At 37.9% G+C, this 22,025-nt stretch overlaps 1 protein-coding gene across 1 annotated transcript in view; it reads left to right on the top strand.

The window, feature by feature from the left end:
• The window catches only part of Sim1 (SIM bHLH transcription factor 1), a 76,919-nt gene extending 61,344 nt beyond the window's left edge, over positions 1–15,575 (top strand). Inside the window, exons 10-11 of the mRNA XM_052750653.1 lie at positions 12,246–12,645; positions 14,750–15,575. Of these exons, the coding sequence (XP_052606613.1) occupies positions 12,246–12,645; positions 14,750–15,480 (1,131 nt within the window). The 3' untranslated portion in view covers positions 15,481–15,575. The remainder of the gene's footprint in view (positions 1–12,245; positions 12,646–14,749) is intronic.
• The last annotated feature ends 6,450 nt before the right edge of the window (positions 15,576–22,025 follow it).

Raw genomic sequence — 22,025 nt, 5'->3', positions numbered from 1 at the left:
ACCCTAGTCCTAGAAAGAGTCATTTCTCTAATGAGTTCTGTTCCTTTTAGAGGAAAATGGTATTTAGAAACAAAGATACATATACTTAGTGTGATTATTCCCTGGAATATATCAGCAATTCTAGGCCATTTCAGCAGATAACGTTGGGAGACAGCTTCCTATTTCCCTTCTTGTTACCCCTTCTCCTTCTCCCTGGTAGAAACCAGTTTGCTTGTTCTTTAGTTGACACATCTTGTGTTTTTTATGCAAAGAAGATAAACATTTTTTACTTCTCATATTTTTGCATGAAAGGCAGCATTATATATAATATATGTATATATATGTATATATTAGATTCTTAATTCTCTCTCCCATGTTTTCCTTTGTTAAAAAACAGCTGTCTGCCTCTTCATTGGGTATACATACTGTTTATTTAACTAATATTTTGTGTTTGAACATTTAGATGATTTCTAATGTTTTACAAATACAGTTGTAGTTATAACATTGTGTTTGATACACAGCTATGTACTTTAATCTGTTTAGTTTTGTATTTTAGTCTTCCTCATGTTTTAAATGTATTAAAAGTATTTGTCTTATACTGAGAGTGGTGTGTTGTTTTCACAGTATGAAACACTTCTCTGAGTTTCTTCTCACATCTCTGGTTTCTGCTTCATATGGATAGAACTCATGTGGTAGTTTGAATGTAATTAGCTCCCTTAAGCTCATAGGAAGTGGCATTATTAGGAGGTATGACCTCGTTGAAGAAGGGGTGGCCTTGTTGGATAAAGTGTGTCAGTGTCGGGGAGAGCTTTGAGGTCTCCTAAACTCAAGCTATGCCTAGTTCAGACCACTTCCTGTTGCCTGTGTATCAAGATGTAGGGTTCTCAGCTGCTTCTCCAGCACCATGTCTGCCTGCATGCCACTGTGTTGATAAGGCAATTTCTACATTATTAAGATCTCAGCTCCTGACTTTTTGTCTACATTGGCCTTGTTTGTGTTGTACCTCTCTACTTTTTGACTTTGAAACATAATCTCTTTTCTACTCTTTGTCTGTAAAAGAGGTGTACATGGTGTGTGACACATGTGTATGTAGGTGTGGATGCGTATGCCCATATGAAAGTCAGTGGTGTGTTTGGTGTACTGTTTTGTTACTCTTTCTTATTCTCTTATTCTCACTGAAACTGGAGCTAGGCTGATGGCCAACAAGTCTCAGTGACCCTGCTGTCTCTTCCCTCATAACCCTGGGTTAACAGGCACATAGAACCAGGACCAGCTTTTATATAGGTTCTGAGGATTTGAATTCAGATTCTCACATTTGTACAAGAGGCATTATGTTCTCAGCACCTGAAATATTGTCTATTATCATGATAGAATGATATTTTTTCTGTGAATCAGTTTAAAAATCTTGTTTCTTCTTATTTATAATTTAAGCTGATTTATACTTATTGTCTTCATTGATATATTTTTTCAACACTGTCATATTTTTAAACCAACCTATATATTTTATTTATTTATTTATTTTTTAATTTTATAATTTAATTTAATTTTACATATCAGCCACGGATTCCCCTGTCCTCCCTTCTCCCGCCCCACCCCCCCACCCCCATTCCCATCTCCTCCAGGACAAGGACTCCCCTGGGGATTCAGCTCAACCTGGTAGATCCAGTCCCCTCCTCCCAGACTGAGCAAAGTGTCTCTGTATAAGCCCCAGGTTCCAAACAGCCAGCTCATGCACTGAGGACAGATCCCAGTCCCACTGCCTGGGTGCCTCCCAAACAGTCCAAGCTAATCAACTGTCTCACTTATCCACAGGGTCTGATCCAGTTGGGGGCTCCTCAGCTATTGGTTCATAGTTCATGTGTTTCCACTAGTTTGGCTAGTTGTCCCTGTGCTTTTTCCAATCATGGTCTCAACAATTCTCAACAATCCCTCCTCTTTCTCGCCAACTGGACTCCTGGAGCTCCACCTGGGGCCTGGCCGAGGATTTCTGTATCCACTTCCATCAGTCATTGGATGAGGTTTCTAGCACAATTAGGGTGTTTGGCCATCCTATCACCAGAGTAGGTCAGTTCGGACTTACTCTCGACCATTGCTAGTAGTCTATTGTGGAGGTATCTTTGTGGATTTTGGGGGACCTCTCTAGCACTTTGCTTCTTCCTATTCCTTTGGGGTCTTCGTTTATTATGGTCTCTTTTTCCTTGTTCTCCCTCTCTGTTCTTGATCCAGCTGGTATCTCTCACTCCCCTAAACTCTCTTTCCCTCGATCCTTGCCCTTCATTACCCCCCTCACATCCAGTTTGTTCATGTAGATCTCATCCATTTCTCTGTTGCTGGGTGATCCCTGTGTCTTTCTTAGGGTCCTGTTTTCTAGTTAGCCTCCCTGGAGTTGTGAGTAGCAGTCTAGTCATCCTTTGTTTTACATCTAGTATCCTCCTATGAGTGAGTACATACCATGTTTGTCCTTCTGAGTCTGGGTTACCTCACTCGGGATGATTTTTTCTAGATCCATCCATTTGCCTGCAAACCTCATGATGTCATTATTTTTCTCTGCTGAGTAGTACTCCATTGTGTATATGTACAACATTTTATTTATCCATTCTTTAGTTTTAGGGCATCTAGGTTGTTTCCAGGTTCTGGCTATTGCAAACAATGCTGCTATGAACATAGCTGAGCATGTGCCCTTGTGGTATGATTGAGCATTCCTTGGGTATATGCCCAAGAGTGGTATAGCTGGGTCTTGGGGGAGATTGATTCCCAATTTTCTAAGAAAGCACCATATTGATTTCCAAAGTGGCTGTACAAGCTTGCATTCCCACCAGCAGTGGAGGAGAGTTCCCCTTGCTCCACATCCTCTCCAACATAAGCTGTCTTCAGTGTTTTTGATTCTGATGGGTGTAAGGTGGTATCTCAGAGTCATTTTGATTTGCATTTCGCTGATGATTAGGGATGTAGAACGATTCCTTAAATGTCTTTCAGCCATTTGTGCTTCCTCTGTTGAGAATTCTCTGTTTAGCTCTATAGCCCATTTCTTAATTGGACTGTTGGGCATTTTGATGTCTAATTTCTTGAGTTCCTTATATATTCTGGACATCAGCCCTCTGTCAGATGTGGGGTTGGTGATCTTTTCCCATTCTGTAGGTTGTCGCTGTGTCTTGTTGACCATGTCCTTTGCTCTACAAACGCTTCTCAGTTTCAAGAGGTCCCATTGATTGATTGATTATTTCTCTCAGTGTCTGTGCTACTGGTGTTATATTTAGGAAGTGATCTCCTATGCCAATGCATTCAAGACTACTTCCTACTTTCTCTTCTATCCGGTTCAGAGTAACTGGATTTATGTTGAGGTCTTTGATCCACTTCGACTTAAGTTTTGTGCACGGTGACAGATATGGATCTATTTGCAGTCTTCTACATGTTGACATCCAGTTATGCCAGCACCATTTGTTGAAGATGCTTTTTTTTTCCATTGTACAGTTTTGGCTTCTTTGTCAAAAATTATATGTTCATAGGTGTCTGGATTAATGCCAGGGTCTTCAATTGGATTCCATTGGTCCACATGTTGGTTTTTATGCCAGTACCAAGTCGTTTTTATTACTGCTCTATAGTCGATCTTGAGGTCAGGGATCATAATGCCTCCAGAGGTTGTTTTATTGTACAGGATTCTTTTGGCTATCCTGGGTTTTTTGTTTTTCCATATGAAGTTGAGTATTGTTTTTTCCAGGTGTCTGAAGAATTGTGTTGATATTTTGATGGGGATTGCATTGAATCTGTAGATAACACTGTCATATTATTTTACATTATGGTTATTGAATGCCCTGTGGTATATTTGTTTACATTTTACTGATTTATTTTATTGCTACTTTAATTAAAATTTAATTTTGATACAAATATAAGTTCATATGAAATCGAAGCATGTAACTGATAAAATTGTAAATTTATGTATGATTTTAGCAGAATTATCACACATACTTATAATTGTGGTGATATATTGTATACTCTAATAAACTTGCCTGAAGATCACATGACAGAGCCAGTCACTAAATTAGACATAGAGGTCAGGCAGTGGTGGCATATGCCTTTAATCCTATTACTCAGTAGGCAGATATCTGTCTGGATCTCTGTGAGTTTAATGACACACTGGGTGACAAGAGATTGATCCAGTATAGGAGAGAAACAGAGCCAGGCAGTGGTGGCACATGCCTTTAATCCCAGTACTTGAAATCTCATGCCTTTGCTTGGGAAGCTCACACACCTTTAATCCCAGGAAGTAATATGGCAGAGCAGAGAAAGGTATATAAGGTATGAGGAAACAGGAACTCACTATCTTTAGGCTGAGGATTTTGTAGAGGTAAGAATTAGTGGCTGGCTTTTCCGCTACCTTGATCTTTCAACTTTCACCCTGATATCTGGCTATGGGTTTCTTATTAAAAAACCATCTAAGATCTGAACAACATATAATGATAAACTCTCACTAAATTGCAGTACATTATCATAACCATGATATTGCATTGTTATTGTCAAGGCATAGAAGATTTTACTCCACAAGGATCTTAGAAGTTTCCATTTAATAGTCATAGCAATTTTTCTTCTGTACCTGGTTTTGTTCTTGAACCCTAACAAGCACCTATAGATTTCTATATCTATTTTTAATCATGTCATCAATAATGTTATATTGCTGTATCTATTGTCTCAGACCTATAACCTCAGCAGTTCAGGAAGCTGAAACAGGAGAATTGTAAGGTCAGGATCTACCTAGTCTAGAAAGTGAACTCAAGACCAAACCAGGCAACATGATGAGAACTCGTCTTTTTTAAAAAAAGAGCAATAGAAGGGCTGGAGATATAGCTCCTGGAATGTAAACAACCCTGGATTCAATCTCCAGTTCTGAGAAAATAAAATAATACCAAAGAATGGTATATAGTTGGAATTATACAATCTTCTAAGGTTGGCTCTCTCTGTCCTAAGCATAACTCTTTGGAGATCTATCTATGTTGTTGAATGTATTAATACTTCATTATCTTTTATTGTTGAATAATGTTTCATGGTAGAGATACACTACATTTTACTTAGCTATCTATAGTCTGAAGGATCACTAGTTTGTTTCTAGTTTTTGACTATTAAATTGGGGCTAGATTATCAATACAGCTCAGTCATAAAATGATTGTCTAGCATTCTGAAAAAAAATAAGAAAGAGAAACAAAGCTGGTATAAAAACTCCAAGAGAAAAACCATCATATAAATAGGCAAAGGATTTTAATAATAGTTCTTCAGAAAAGAGATACAGTGACCTATACTTTAATGGAAAATTTCAAGATCACCAATCTTACAGAAATGCTAATGAAAACCTCAGTAAAATACTGCCTCACACATTCATTACAATGGCTACAATCAACACATGAGTGTGCATGTGTACATGTATATACATATACATATGCACACACGCACACAGAGGAGGCAGCAAGTGTTGAGTGTACAGAGATGTTAGTACTTTTGGGTTTGTGGTGTTGGCAGGAATGCATAATGTCTGTGGCTGCTTTGGAAATTTAGTATGACAATTTCTTCAAAAATGAGAAGTGGAATTTTCATATAATCCAGTAGTCCCACTTTTGTCCTACCCCCCAACTGAAGTGAGGTCTATATAGGAGTTATTGGGCCCTAATCAGAGATCTCTGTATACATATGTTTATTTTAACAGCTTATCAAAAAATGGGAACTGGCCAAGCCCTCAGTACAGGAATGGATTGGTAAAACATATCATATAAGCAAACAATAAACCATTATACAGTTTTTTTGTTTTGTTTTGTTTTTTTTTTTTTTTTTTGGTTTTTCGAGACAGGGTTTCTCTGTGTAGCTTTGCGCCTTTCCTGGGACTCACTTGGTAGCCCAGGCTGGCTCTGCCTCCTGAGTGCTGGGATTAAAGGCGTGCGCCACCACCGCCCGGCCCATTATACAGTTTTAAATTGTGATGTACTCTACATTATGGATAAACCTGAGGGCATAAAGTCAAATAAGCCAGTTAGAAAAAGACATATTTGAGATACCTATAACTGTCAAATTCATAAAGGTAGAAAGTAGAATGTCAGTTGCCACGGGCTGGTGGGAAGAAAGGAAGACTGATTTATCACTTAGTGGCTAAGGAGGCCAGCTTTCCAGGATGACCAGTCCAGAGACACAGCACTGTGAAAATTCACCTGAAGCATTCACCTAAAATTTGGTAATATAGTAAGTTCTATTCACTTAAAAATAATTTTAAATAGAAGAGAATGATGAGAGAGAGCTTGGAAATTAGGGTAGAGTCACTGGTGTGGACTGTAGACGTTCATGTGCAGGCTTTCATATGAATATAGTTTTCATATTGTGGGGAAGGGGAATGCCCAGACTGCATATGGTAATTGTACATTTAGGTTTTTATAAAGCTTTAAAAACTGTTTTTTCAGAGTGGCTATTTCCTTTAACATTCCCATTAGCATTGCGTGTTTGACCTTGTTTCCCTTCATCTTTACCAGCATATAAAATAAAAATTTGCAATTTTAGCCAACCTGATGGACATATTATGATAAATCACTGTGGTTTTAACTCACATCTGCCTAGTCACTAATGTTGTTGAACATAGTTTCATATGATTGTTTTCCACCTGAATATCCTATCTAGTAATTATCTACTTTAAATGAATTAAATATAGGGATAGATGTAGAAAGTATGTTTCAAAAGTAGAGAGGACACCAAATTAACTTTTGTACATGTAAAATAATACAACTGAAAGAAACATCAGAGAAAACCTCATGTAATGCAATATATCATTTTACAGAAGAGGCTAGAGAAGAAGTCATTTGGCCAAGGTCACCCTGGAAGTTACAGTAGGAATGAGTGAGGAAATAAGTCTGTCTTCTCTACCAAATGCCTCTTCCATTAAGTGAGGCAACTCTGATTTAGCCTTTGGTAGAATACTGCTATCAGGTCCTTTTTCTTGTTAAAAGAAATTAAATCATCTGCCCAAGACCTTGTAAATGTAAGGAGATAGAAATGGAAAAGCAGAACTGAGGTAGACCAGAAGCTTTCTTCTACAGCACTCTCTGTACCCAGAACTTACTGCAGTCATTCTCTACATCCCTTTCTGTCTTTCCCCAAATATTTGACTTGAAATATTTCAAATCACCAATGCAAGTGGTCAGCAACAAATTCATACACATACAAATAACATTATATGGAATCAGCAGGTTGTGTTTATATATTTAGGAGGTGTGTGTGTGTGTGTGTGTTTGTAAGAATAATTAAAGAAAAATAGTCCAGAGGCCATAAATCAAGGTGGAGGTGGGAAGGGGAAATGATACAATTGTAGTAATCTCAAAAAATAAAAATAGTTCAAAAAGTTAAAAAATATTTCAAATCAAACAATGAGCCGGGCGGTGGTGGCGCATGCCTTTAATCCCAGCACTCGGGAGGCAGAGGCAGGAGGAACTCTGTGAGTTTGAGGCCAGCCTGGTCTCCAAAGCGAGTTCCAGGACAGGCGCAAAACTACACAGAGAAAGCCTGTCTCAAAAAAAAAAAAAAAAAAAAAAAAACCAATGAGGCTTTAGTATTCACAACAATGTTTATATCCAGCACAATTCATTTTAAGAAGTAAGTGTGGCTACTGCAAGCCATTAATCCTAGCACTAGGGAAGTAGAGGCAAATGGATCTATGTGAATTCAAGACCAGCCTGATTTATACAGTAACTTCTAGGACAATTCAGGCTATACAGTGAGACTCTATCTCACAAAACAAAACAAAACAAAGCAAAACAGCACATACACACGTAAAAGCTAACCTAAACCAGAAAGAAGAGGAGTAACTATGGATCAGAGCTTTATTTTTGTGTGCTGGTATAAGTTCACACATTTTCCTTAAAAAGCAAACATTTATATCTAGACTCCATCTGTAGTGTCAAAGCAGTTTAAGTTTATGGTCTGAGTGATCAGCCACCCTGCTCTGCCTGATTCAATGTCTCAGGGCAGTGTCTTTATTGTTTTTGTTTTCAGGCTATTGACAAGAGGCTTCCTTCAGATTCTTTTCCAGTGCTGTTGAAATATGTACCTCATGTATGCCCAGGTTGCCTCCTGTTGGATTTTCTTCATGAGCAATTCATAGACTATTCTCTGCTGTGATATTACTTTCCAATATACACTCAGGGAAAGCCTCTCCCACTCAACAGGGCTCAGAAGTCTTGACTGGAGCACTTCAAAAATAGGTCTAGTTTATACTTTTATAAAAACAAGTGATGAATGGACAACTCCCTGCTTGGAACAGTACAGATAGCTGAACTTCTCTGAGGCAAGCATTGCTGAAGAAAACACAAATTCAGATCCCCACTCAGTAAGACCAGGATGTGTTAAACTTGCTTTGCTGAAAGAGAACTTGCTGTCTTGTGGAAAGAGGCTGGCGTGACTGGGAGAAAAGGCTTGTGGTAGGTGGCAGTTGTGATGTAGGAATTAGAACTGGGGGTGCTTTGGTGTCTTCCATTTACAGTCCTGCAAGGAGATTAAGTTGGACTTTTTTCTGTTGTTGTTAATGGAAAATGCGGATAGCTCTTATGTGTATTTGGAAAATAATTGAAATAATAATTTAAGAATGGTCATGGGAAGAATTTTGAACTTGGAATTTGCATTTACGTTCATCCTGAGTGTGACACCTATTAACATAGTTTTTGGTTGCTTGACAAGAACCTGGGTGCCTCATCTCTCTTCCCAAGCACCCTGGGTAGAGTTGCCTACTTGCATTCAAGTGGGAAGAGTCAAGCTCAGGGTAGGCCTGGTAGAAGGTGGAGTCTTTGCTTTGTCCTGTGAAAGGCCCAACACATGTGATTTGTTCAACCAACTAGTGACAAAGGTAGTAGAGCCCAGATTCCTTACCCTGTCATGTAGTAGGTAGTCTAAGAGAGAAAACGTGGCATGGACTTGCTTTCAACATTGGTTTGTATGTTCTCTTATCTCTTTCTATTCTCTTTTTGTTTGTGTATGGTGTGTGTGTGTGTGTGTGTGTGTGTGTGTGTGTGCATGTGTGTGTTCAGGTGTATGTGCAGGTATACATGTAGGGTAAAGGAACAGACAGTCTTGGCTGTTGGGTCACACATTGCACCTACCTTGTTTGAGACAGAGTTGTGTTTGCTTCGGTGTGTGCTGAGATATCAAATACATATGGCTGCATGTCTAGTTACATGAGTTCTGGAGAATCCTAGCTCAGGTAGGATTTGTATCCTTGTATGACAAGCACTTTATCTACTGAGCCATCTCCCTAGCTCTCTCCTTTCTTTCTTGACAGTGTTTGATTTCAAGTGTAAAATTGTGCATTGGAGTTTTTGAGAGCAGATAGACCATGAAGTGTCTGTGGTTCTTTGAAAACCCAAATGGAAACATTGGAGTAGTTTATTCACATATTAAACAGAGCAGTTTAACACCTGCATTAGAGTGGTTATAGAGACCACATGATAAATGTAGGTAGACATTAGCACCCAGCAAACACATAGCAAGTTTTCAATAAATTATCATAGAAGATAATCTCTCCTACCTAAATCATGTTTGGTACTAGGGAATTCCAAATTGGCAGAAATTAATATAATATCATTTTTTGTATGAGGTATCCCCACATTTTCCTTTATTTATTTTTAATCAAAAATAAATTTATGTTTGTTTTTTTGACAGAGGGTTTCTTTGGTAGGCTTGGCTGTCCTAGAACTCACTCTGTAGACTAGGCTGGCCTCTAACTCACAGAGATCTTCCTGCCTCTTCCCCCTAAGTGTTGGAATTAAAAGTGTGCACCACCACTGCCTGACTGAAAATAAAAAATGTTTATACAATATATTCTGATCATACTTTCCCCCTCTCCCAACTCCTCCCAGACCCTCTCTTCCTTCTCAGTCACCCAACTCTGCACCCTTTCTTCCTTCTTTCTTTCAAAAACGAATGAACAAGAACAAACAAAATAAGAAACACACACACACACACACACACACACACACACACACTGTAAAATGGAAACCAACATATACAAGCAAAGCAAAAGATCAACAAGATGAAAATAAAGCATTATGAGGCAAAAAAAGTCTACAAAAATGCCATTGAGTTTGTTTTGTATTGGCCAACTACTGGGCAGGGGGCCTATCCTTAAGTGTGATTAATAAATACACCCAGTAAGATTGCATTGTAGAAACTAATTTTTCCTTAGCAAGTAGATGTCAATTGCACATAGCTTCTTGGTTAGGGTTGGGAGCCTGTGTCCACTTTCTCCTCTCAGTGCTGAGCCCCTGTCTGGCTTGAACATCTGCAGGCCCCGTATGTGCTGCCACAGTCTCTGTGAGTTCATATGTACCTGGAAGATGCTGATTCCTTTGAGTTACCCATTACCTCTGACTCTTGCAGTCTTTCCACTTCCTCATCTGCATAGATACCTGATCCTTGAGGGGAATGGTTTACTAAAGACATCCCATTTAGGATTGAGTGCTCCAAATCTCTTACTCTCTACACATTGTCCAGTTCTGTGTCTCTGCGCTAATTCCCATCTACTGAAAGAAGCTTCTTTGATGATGGCTGAGTGCGACATTGATCTATGAATATAGCAGAATGTCATCAGGAATCACTTTCTTATTGTGTTTCTTGCTATGGTTGCAAAATCATAGATCTTGGTTTTCCCTTTGGCCTGGGCCTATGCAGTCAGTCTCAAGTTCTTAACTACCCCATTAGTGTCAGGCATGGGTTCCAGCTCATGGAATGGGCCTTAAATTCAATCAAAGAGTGGTTGGTTACTCCTACAACTTTTGTAACACTTTTGTGCTACTATTGTACCAGCATATCTTGTATGCAGGTCACTGTTGTATGTTCCAGGAGTTGTGGTTGATGTGGGTAGATGATTAACTTTCTCCTCTGGTGGTATTCAGAGTACCTTCTTGTACCAATTTTAGTGGCTTAGGGGGACTCTGATACTGAGCACATTCCTTGGGAGGTTGTGAAGCATTGTATATTATTTCTTTTTTACATTCAAATTTTTATTGTTGCATGCATGTTTTTTGTGCACTTATGTGTATAGGTGTGATATGCACGCGTGAGTGTGGATACACATTAGCTACATTGTATGTGTATCACCATTAACATGTGGAGGTTAGAAGGATAACACGTGGGAGTTGTCTTTCTTTTCCTGCTATGAAATTTGGGGACAGAATTCAATTCTAGGCAGCAAATGATTTTACTCACTGAGCCCTCCTGCTGGCTCGAGTTTTACATTTTGTTTCAGTGCCCAATGATATAGTCTGGAGAAGATGAGCAGCAGAATTCCAGCAAAGATAGATGACCTGTATTCCTCCCATATGATCCTGTGTGTAATTGAACTTCAGAAGCCCATCTATGAACAAGGTTTACATGGGGGCAAGACTTTCAAAGTTACATTGCATTTGAGTTAGGGAAGCATTTAGTAGCTATTCTGTTATGTGCTCACCATGTACCTGGCACAGCTTTCACAGAGTTAATAGTTTAGCAAAATTGTTCAGGGTAGAGAGAGGGCTCATTGGTCAAGAGCTGATACTGCTCTTGCTGACTGAAGTTTAATCTCCAATACCCATGTTAGATCGCTAACAACCACCTGTAATTCCAGTTGCAGGGGATTCAAAACCTCTGGCCTCTGTGGGCACTCACATTCATATCCATATACTCACACCTCCCCCTATATACAATTAAAAATAAATAATTAAACGAATAGAATTTAACAAAATGAGTAAAGCTCAGGACATTGGTACCTTAAGCTTTAGTTTTTATCTTGCTTTTCTAAGAAAAAACATGAAAAGCAAACTGATATAAGATAAGAAAATTTCTTGGACTCTTATTTAGGGAAGTTCATTTGGGTGGTGGTTAAGAATTTGGCTTTGAGTCTTGGTTTTGTTATTCAGTCCTCTCTTGTGGTCTTGGCCAATTATTTTATTCTGTGCCTTACCATCCTTATCCACATCACTGAGGACAATGATATTACATTGAAGGGTTATTAGAACTATCTGGGGTAATTCAATCCATTTAGTGCCTAGGACTTCGATGTTTGCTATTGTTTTTATCTCTTTCAACAGCCAGGAGGATTTTCTGTATGGGTATTAGCTAATTAAATTGTTCAAAGTTAATGGGTACCTTAGTGATACAGTGAGTCTTACTTTGACTGCCTCAGGCCTATGTGACCTTCAATAATTGCAGGATAAAGGTTTAAAAAATTTTTAATCTAATTTATTTATTATTGATATTGTCCCCTTTGGTTTCAGTATTCGGGATTCCACACTGAAAGATCGGAATCTGACCATGACAGCCAGTGGGGTGGAAGTCCCCTGACTGATACTGCCTCCCCACAGCTCCTGGACCCAGAGAGGCCTGTTTCTCAGCACGAAGTGTCATGTGCCTACAGGCAGTTCCCAGATCGCAGCTCTCTCTGCTATGGCTTTGCCCTGGATCACTCCAGGCTGGTGGAGGACAGACACTTCCACACTCAAGCCTGTGAGGGGGGCCGCTGTGAGGCAGGCAGGTACTTCTTAGGAGCACCACCAACTGGGAGAGATCCCTGGTGGGGCTCTCGAGCAGCCTTGCCACTTACCAAGGTTTCCCCGGAGAGCAGAGAAACCTATGAGAACAGCATGCCGCACATCACCTCTGTCCACAGAATCCATGGTAAGAGCTTGAGGGGTACCAGATCCCCAGCAGGAGGCTGTACACTGGGGAGACTGACCCCAGTGGTTTTCTACCTTTGATTTACAGAAACCCACACCAGTGGGATTTTAAGAACTTAGTCCACTCAGCTTAAGTGTATTTATTTTGGTAGTGTTAGCATATTTATGACAGATGAGAAAAAAATTTCTCATTTTAAAAACCATAAAGAATAGAAATTAAACATCAGCAATTTGTAAATCTGTTGAATTTGTAGCTGCATTTAGAGTTTGCAGTGTCTTCTCCTAGGTATCCTCTCAGCAGCTGTCTATCAGCAAGGGCACTGTTGCTGTGTTGGACAGGGCAGTCTTTGCTTAGTGGACTATGGCTTTGTGCAGACATGTATAGCTTCTCTGGGAATCAAGTCCCAGTACTGCCTCCCATCACCATGACAAGCAAAATACTACCTTTAAAAAGGTGGAGAGGGCAGTGGTGGTGCACGCCTTTAATTCTAGCACTCGGGAGGCAGAGGCAGGCAGATCTCTGTGAGTTTGAGGCCAGCCTGGTCTATGGAGCGAGTTCCAGGACAGCCAGGGCTGTTAAACAGAAACACCAAAAACCAAAAAAAAAAAAAGAGGAGAAACCATCTGGATTTTCACCTTGGGATAGTTACACAGTTTTACCAGCCCAGAGAAATGGACTAGTGTTAAAACTTTGATAATGGGTAATACTTTCTTCAAACTAAATTATTCTGTAAATTACAAAGTAAATTAGTTTGGTAATTACTTCTTCAAAAAAAATGAGTTAAGAGTCTATCCTGATCATTCTAAGTATAGCTCTAGGCAGGTCTTTGATAATTTCCCTATTTTATTAAAAGTCAGTGACATTATGAAGGCCCTGTTAGTTTTCTCCCTGCTCTTAGCGTGAGAAATGTGCTAAATAGATCATGTCCTCATCACAATGTCCCCTGGAAGACACTTCCATGAGAAATTTTAACTTCTTTCCATTGTTGCATTTTATTTTTCTGCTTTTCTTTTGAGTAAACAACCTGTTAAGAACCAAGGAGCATTTTGGTAGTCTGGTAATGGAAACCCAGGGCAAAGCACAATTACTTGCCAGATAAAGGTGAGAAACAAACCTATATGGCTTAACCTATATGACTGGAAGAAAATGTTAGAAATAAAACAAGAAAAGAGGAAAGGAAGGAACGGTCTGTGTGATATAGGACTCTTCTGCAAAATTAAGCAGTTTTTATGGCTCATATGTCCCTGCTTTCCTTTAGTTTTACACTTTATATTTTTTCAGACTGAGAATAATTCAGTTTCTGAAATACATTTTGAATACATTACTCTTCAGTGTTAGATCTGCCACCTTGGTTGAGAACAAGTTGTTATAAAAATGCCAATATTTATTTATTCAAGACTTTGTTTCAACAATAATAGGAGTTCTGTTTCAGAAATAACCAAAGTTTCCATTGTTACCTCCGAAACTAGTATGCTTACCCTACTGTTGGTAACAAAGTATTTATACTTTTAGTTATGACAACATATCTCTACAGCTATATCATCTATCCATCCACACACCCATATACAAGCATTTGTATCAACTCCCAATTTTGTTAAAAAGCTAACATTAGAGCTTTAGTGTAATCTCATTTAAAATAAACCAAGAATTATTAAAAATTTTCAATGACTTTTTAAAAAATATAATAGTTCAGCTTATACAATTGTCTTCTTTAAATGCAACTGAAAACATTCTAATAACAAAAACAAATTGTATTCTCCTTCCTCGTATTATTTGTGGATGTGTATGTCCAATAACATACATACATAGGGAAATATGAATGTACTTTACTGTTTTACTAATTGACATTCACAACTCATGAATGAAGTTTACCTTCTAAGAAGCATTTTATAAATATTATCTGCAATTGAAACCCATTGATTACATATGAATCCAACATATATGTGAATTCTTATACAAATGTCAATATTCTGTCATATAGGCCTGTTTCTATTTCCAATACTGCATTAAAATGAAAAATGTAAGTTTTTTTTTTCTAGGAAAGAAATGCACTTGTGTGTGTGTGAACTTTGACAATATCTCCTTTTTATTTTTTATGATGTAGGTCGAGGTCACTGGGATGAAGATAGCGTGGTCAGCTCTCCAGACCCTGGGTCAGCCAGTGAATCAGGTGACCGATACCGCACCGAACAGTATCAAAACAGCCCACACGAACCTAGCAAAATTGAAACTCTCATAAGAGCCACGCAGCAGATGATTAAAGAGGAGGAGACTAGATTACAGCTAAGGAAAGCTCCTTCAGACCAACTGGCGTCCATTAATGGAGCTGGGAAAAAACACTCTGTCTGTTTTGCAAACTATCAACAGGCCCCGTCGGCAGGGGAAGTCTGCCACAGCTCTGCTCTGGCCAGCACTTCACCGTGTGACCATGTCCAGCAGAGGGAGGGGAAGATGCTCAGCCCTCATGACAATGACTATGACAACAGCCCCACTGCACTGTCTCGGATAAGTAGTCCCAGTTCTGATCGCATTACAAAGTCCAGTTTGATCTTGGCTAAAGACTACCTACATTCAGATATGTCTCCTCATCAGACGACAGGAGAGCATCCTGCCATTTCTCCAAACTGCTTTGGCTCTCACCGGCAGTATTTTGATAAGCATGCCTATACATTAACTGGATATGCCCTGGAGCATTTATATGACAGTGAAACTATTAGAAACTATTCCTTGGGCTGCAATGGCTCACACTTTGATGTAACTTCCCATCTGAGGATGCAGCCAGACCCAGCACAAGGACACAAGGGAACATCTGTTATAATAACCAATGGAAGCTGATGTTTTTCTAGGATATTTTGTTTTTTTCAAGGGTCTCTGAAACACATTTATAGTTTAATACCCCATTAGCAGCATTTACTATACCACAGATTGTTAGAAAGTCTAAATTAAAGTTTCTGGCTATTTGACACGAGTTCCTGTGAGGCGGGGGGGGGGGGGGGGGGGGGGGGTGGGGGGGGGGGGGGGAGAGGAGGAATACAAAACAAAAACAGTACCAACATTCAGGGTTATACACAGATAATTGAGCTAAAATGAATATAGAAATTGCCCACATATTATAACAGAACCATAATAGATATATTTGAATTGAAAAATACTAATGCAAATTAAGCATATATGCCACTTGGAAGGGCTGATGAATGAAAACATTGTGTCGTGACAATCTAATAGAATTCATACTCATAGACCTTATGCTACTTACAAACTGCTACGTACACTTCACATGCGTAAATACACAAAATGGGTACTTTTTCTTACCTGTCACATAAAGCTTCTTAAGGAAACACCAGTTCTCAAAATAACTAAAGAAGAGAAGGATATGTCTTGTAAACTTGTTTCTTCTTCTTCATGGTTTTAAACTAGTCCACCCATTTGGTTCATTAGAGAAATGGTGCTGGTTACAGTACACAAGTGTGTTTTCACCTGGTATCCATTACAAGCAATCAGGAAGCAGTGATTTTCCACCTTACTTTTGAGTTAGACATGGACCAGGATTGGATTGACACAACAGTAAGGATCTTTCTAAGTCGTAGCATTGAAATGTTCAGAGACACGTAAAAAACGTAGCCTACTCAATTGTAAGTGGTTTAGTGAAGGAAAGGGCAAAGCAGTGTAGAATGATACTAAATCTCAAAACAACTTTTGAGACTGAAACAGGTAAACAACATTTTGGGGGCTAGTGTACAAAATACACAAATAAGAAATTTAAACCAGTTTACCCAGACAAAACGCTGATAAGTGCAAAAGTAACTAAGGAAGCTCTGTAAAGTACTACAAGACAACAGAATAAGTGTTTAAAAACATTTGAAAACACAGATACGACAGTGTGTCATATGTGAAAAGCCTCTTGAGAGAGTCTAAGATAAAAGCTCAGGCAGATAGACAAGTGCTTCCAAAGGTTCATGGGAAATTCACATGGAAAAATGTTGACTTTCTTTGCTGTTTGTAGACACTGAAAACAACATACTTGCTTCTATGTCCATGTAAAAAGTTCGGTAAACTAGATGCTAAGATCTCTGGGTTTCCATTCTGCTCTTTCCTGTCACTTAATTTTGGGATCATAGATACATCATTCACAGTCCCTGCATCTTGGTTTTCTGGTCTGAAAGGCAGCTCTTGTCTATGGTTCTGTGATTCATTGGTGCAATGGAAGTAAACTTGTAAACAGTTAAATCTCTGCTATGAGATTTTAAGATTGGTAGTTCTGGATTTTCCATACATTCAGAGGTCTAGATACTTTGTTACTTAAGCAATGTGTGGTCTCTTTCAGGCAGGAGGAGTTATAGTCAATTCTCTCTTAGATCCAAATGTAGATGGTAGAAATTCATGAAGTGGAAGGAAAAAAAAAGGAAGATTTACTTAACGCGCTATTCTCTACTATTCAAAGAAAAATGACATGTTTGGTTAGAAAAGTTTCATGGATAATATTTTTTTGGGATTCCCATGCCTGTTACTTTTGCCATATTTAAGGGGGAGAATGTACTGGAAGGACTTGACGATTATGAAAACATTACATGGCATTGGACACTCAGGGATTAGTACTGTATTTTCATCACTCAACACAGTCATTTGGTGACAGTCTGTATGACAATAAACTTAGAGTTGAACATTGGGTTGTTTGTACATGAAGCTACATAAAATTAACTGCTTTAGTATAACAGAATAATATTATCAATGAAAACGAAGACAGGTGCAAGTCGATGAGAAATTAGCTTATGTTCTTAAATATACTTTCAAAAATGCTGAAAGGACAATGAAAACTAAAATTTGAACTCCATAAGCGAAATATTCAGTAATTTTGAGAAAATTATTTCTGAGAAACACACAGGATAGATGATTTGGATAAAATTTCAACATGAGAAATGTTTTCCGAGTTGTGATGGTTTTGCAGAATTCTGTAGATCAGACACAAATATTTGATAAATATGTATTTTGAGCAGAAAATCTATACAAGTAAGTTCTATTGCTGTGTATCAGAGGTACCTTCTGTAAGAAATAGAAAGAAGAACCTAAGAATATGAACTAACACTAAAGAGAAGGGTGTCACTAAAGGAATTCCAGTGGAGTTTTTAATGTGGAAGATAACTTATACAAAAATAAATTGTGGACTCCACAGTCAAAGCCTCATAAGGAGGAGCAATGCTTCCCAGAATGCCAGAACCAATATTTTTCAAAAAAAGACGGAATCTTCTAAATTATATTTTGGTTAACAATCTTGGTAGATTGACCCATTTAAAATACATTAGCCATTGACTTAATTAAACAAATGTCAATTTTGCAGTGGCAATTTTATAATATTGCATATAATGCCTCATAGACTCACAATATATATATATATATCTTACATTGTTTTGCAAAATGGCATGATTATTTAAATGACTCAAAATTAATTGACCTTTTACAACTAGGTGACTTCTTACTGTTCATATAGATACATAAAATGTATTTGTAATCTACATTATTTTGTTCTCTACAGGAACATATTTGCTCATAAAGAATTATCTGTGTCTTGAAAATATGGGATGTAAAATAAACACATTCCCAATAACTTAAGCAATTAAAATTAAACTTAAATTAGTTTTATTTTTAATCCTTGATTTTTCCCATCTTTGCTAAAAATTAAAAGCCTGAGAAGCATGTTTCCTTCTATCACTTTGGGAATTCATAAAAATGTTACATCCATTTATATCACTACAACATGCACAATTCATTAGTTTCTAAAAAGCCAATTTTATCTGGAAATAGTAATACTATCTCTGATGTCATTTGCTTTCTTTACCAAGATAAAATTTAAAACTGTGTATGACCAATGAAATATCTATTTCCCCAATCTTCCTTGTGAAAATTCTGTTAAAATTATTATTGAGAACATACAGTTGATATATTCTTTTTGGATGTATTTTTAAGGTCAGAGACAATGTAGATCAGACATTTATGTATGCTCTGGCCCCACAAATCTTTTGACATCACATGCAAAATCTAATGTGACAGCATTTCTAAATTGTACTTGCTTGTATAAGACACTATGTCAAAACTGATAGGACATTCAAAACCAGACAGGATGTAATAAACAATTTCTTCAGTGTTCATACAGAAAACTACTTATTATTTTCTGATTGTAGTTTATAGGGCTGGAGTATTCCCAGCAAATACTATTCTTAACGTCTGCACCCTGCTGCCACATGCTGCCTTTGGGCAGAGAATCCCACTTAAAATAAACTTGAATGAGCTCTCCTTAAAAGGATAATATGTTCCATTTCCATTTCTTTTTTATGTGGACTTTAATTCTAATATGAGATTATTTGGAAAGTATGAATAGATATTTTTAAATAAAATGAAAGCCTCCCACAAGATCTAGATCACGTGATAATATAACTGGAAACACTCTGAATACAGACTTGCTGTTTTATAACCGTCTTTTGCTCAGTATCTCTCTGTCTGATTCTCTCTCTCAGAACCAGTTAATCACTAAGCTATTTGTATGATCTATTAGTGCTAGCAGTAATTGAGAGTGACAGAGTGGAAGCTGAAGACTTGACTGGGAATCACTTATCTTGCCAGGAATAGCTTACACTGTGGTACAGTCCTTCTTGTTAAAAAAAAAAAAAATCGAATGTCTGGCTTTGGCTTCTTAGTTCACTCAAATGATAGATGTAGACACACATCCAGTTTTCTGAATGACTTAACAAAGAATGTAAGTCCTCCAGATAAGTAACTGAGCGTTCATGTAAATGTCAGGTTTTTGTGAGTAAGGATTTCACTGTAGGTAAAAATCTGTTGGCTAGCTCTTACTGTGAAAATATATGGTGGATAAGACATTCTAAATTTTAATTGAGTGACAGAACAGCTGTGGATACACGCAAGTGTATCATAAATAGGAAATGTTCTTGGGGGAAAGTTTTGTGTGGTGTTTATTTCTTGTGCACAAAGGTTGTACGGGTAGTGCTTACATTCAAAAGGTAAGATGACAGAGATATAGACATTTGTTCAGCGTTCCTTCTCTAAAACTGTGCACTGTGCAGAAAATACACCACACACACACACACACACACACACACACACACACACACACACACAATGACTTTCATATTACTTTGAGAATTTATAAATGTGCTATCTCCAATGTGAATGTATGATGATTCACACAAGAAATTCTAATTCATAATTTTAAGCTAATCATTGTAGTTTTATTTACTGGGATTTGCTGTGTAAACTTTGCCTTCATAAACAAGGAAAGAGGTATGATAATCTTAGACACACCTGATCATATTAAATTTCTACCTAATAATTAAGGTGTGTTTACATTTCAAAAGAAATGAAATTGGCATGCACAAATTTTTCCAATAATTGTAACTTCTTTTCAAAGAAATATATTTCAAAAAAAGAAAAGAAACAAGAGGCACTTCAAGAAAGATAAAATATTTTATGCTTGTTTTTTGACTGACATGCTATAAAAAGGATTATATTTGTGAGAGAAGATACTGGTTCAAAATACCCTCTTGCAATGTATAGTTTTTAGTGATACTGTAGTATAAACTTGTAATTTGAACTTTTACTTTGGAATGTAAAGTAGAAAATAATAGCTATGTCAATGATATCTTGCAAAGTGTTTCCATTTATAATTATTTATATTGTAAATAGCTTTCTGAAGTAAAATTGAAGTTAATGTCCATAAAATGTATTTATTATGTGAGGAATTTTTGGTTTAAAATATAGTTACCAACATGCAGTTTGAGTCTGAATCATTCATTCAAAGAAGAATGTTTACCGGACAAAGTAGATTTGTCAGCCAGGCTGGTGCTCTACAGACAGCCATTTTAGCTCTTGATTGGGTTATGTTGCTCAACTCTCTACAAACACACCATGCACAGAGACCCAAGAGCAAAAGCTTGTGCACATGCAGAAACTACTCCACAAGGGCTCTGTTTTGTTAGACCCCATGTTAGACCTCATGTGCTTTGAAGAAAATATAAATTCTTTAAATAATCATAAAATGGAATATTTCCTGCCCCATCCTAGGATCTAGATTGGAACTACCATCTGACTTTTGTCGTTGTTACCAAGGAAGGTTTTCACAGCAAGGCAAGCTCTTGTGTATTTTAAGTGAACATCTCCCCACCCTGCCCTTTGCCCCCTCCCCAGAGGAAGTGGAAGAGATGACTCAATATTTTCCTTCCAAATAAAATTCTCTTTAAAAAGAGCCATCATGTGTCAGTCATAAACCAAACTCAGGTCATTATAAAAGAATTAGAGAAGATTACTTCCTACCAGAGAGGTAGATTCCAATGCTCCCCATTTTAGTATTGAAGGACTGAGATTCAGAATCCTTAAGTTGTTCAGTCACAAAGAGAGGGTAGAGATTAAATTTGAACCTCCCACATTTGATCTAGAACATTACCTTGATTTGTTCTGCTTTCCTTATGTAATAATAATCATAATACTACAGACAGGGAACGAAAGTGTTGTCTAAATGGTAGTTGCATAAAACAAATCAGTCCAGCAGCCCCCCTGGCATTTTCTTTAAGCTGGAGTTGCTGTTCTCCAGTTTCACTGATGCAAGAATACTAGCTTTAAGAGAACCAGGCCAAACCCGTGGTCCCCTTGAACACAATTCTACCTTTCTGCTCTGATATCTGGAGTTCAATATGCCTGTAGTCAAGTTGTTCACACAGGTTTCCTATGATATTTAATTTAAAAAAATCGTCATACTAGGTGGAGCTTTGTGTGTGCTCAGCAAGCTCTACACCACTGAACCATGTTTCTTGTCCCTGATATTTGTCTGTGTTCTTAGAGGCAATTTCAATTAACAAAATATAATTAATTTAAGTAGTAATTAGGAATATACATTTTCAGATTATGAACTCAAGCATAACCTTTCATGATAGTCACTAAAGAGTCTGCTTTGTTTCATGGAAAGCTTTCATTTTTCTTGGGATAAGAATCCAACAAAAGAGAAATGGCTCAGTGGTTAAATTGCTTCTCTCTCTCTCTCTGTCTCTCTCTCTGTCTCTCTCTCTCTGTGTCTCTCTCTGCCTCTCTCTCTCTGTCTCTCTCTCTGTCTCTCTCTATCTCTGTCTCTCTCTCTTTTAATGGTTTTTTGAGACAGGGTTTCTCTGTGTAGCTTTGTGCCTTTCCTGGAACTTGATTTGTAGACCAGGCTGGCCTCAAACTCACAGAGATCCGCCTGCCTCTGCCTCCTGAGTGCTGGGATTAAAGGCATGCGCCGCCAACACCCGGCTTAAATTGCTTCTCTTGCAGAGGACCTGAATTCAGGTCATGATACCTCAGTACAGCTCACACCTGCTTGCAACTCCATCTCCAGGGTA

This window comes from Peromyscus californicus, unplaced genomic scaffold, assembly GCF_007827085.1.
Source record: "Peromyscus californicus insignis strain IS unplaced genomic scaffold, ASM782708v3 Scaffold_22__1_contigs__length_63687245, whole genome shotgun sequence".
NCBI classification, from domain to species: domain Eukaryota; kingdom Metazoa; phylum Chordata; class Mammalia; order Rodentia; family Cricetidae; genus Peromyscus; species Peromyscus californicus.
This window is presented reverse-complemented; position numbering and strand designations above follow the sequence as displayed.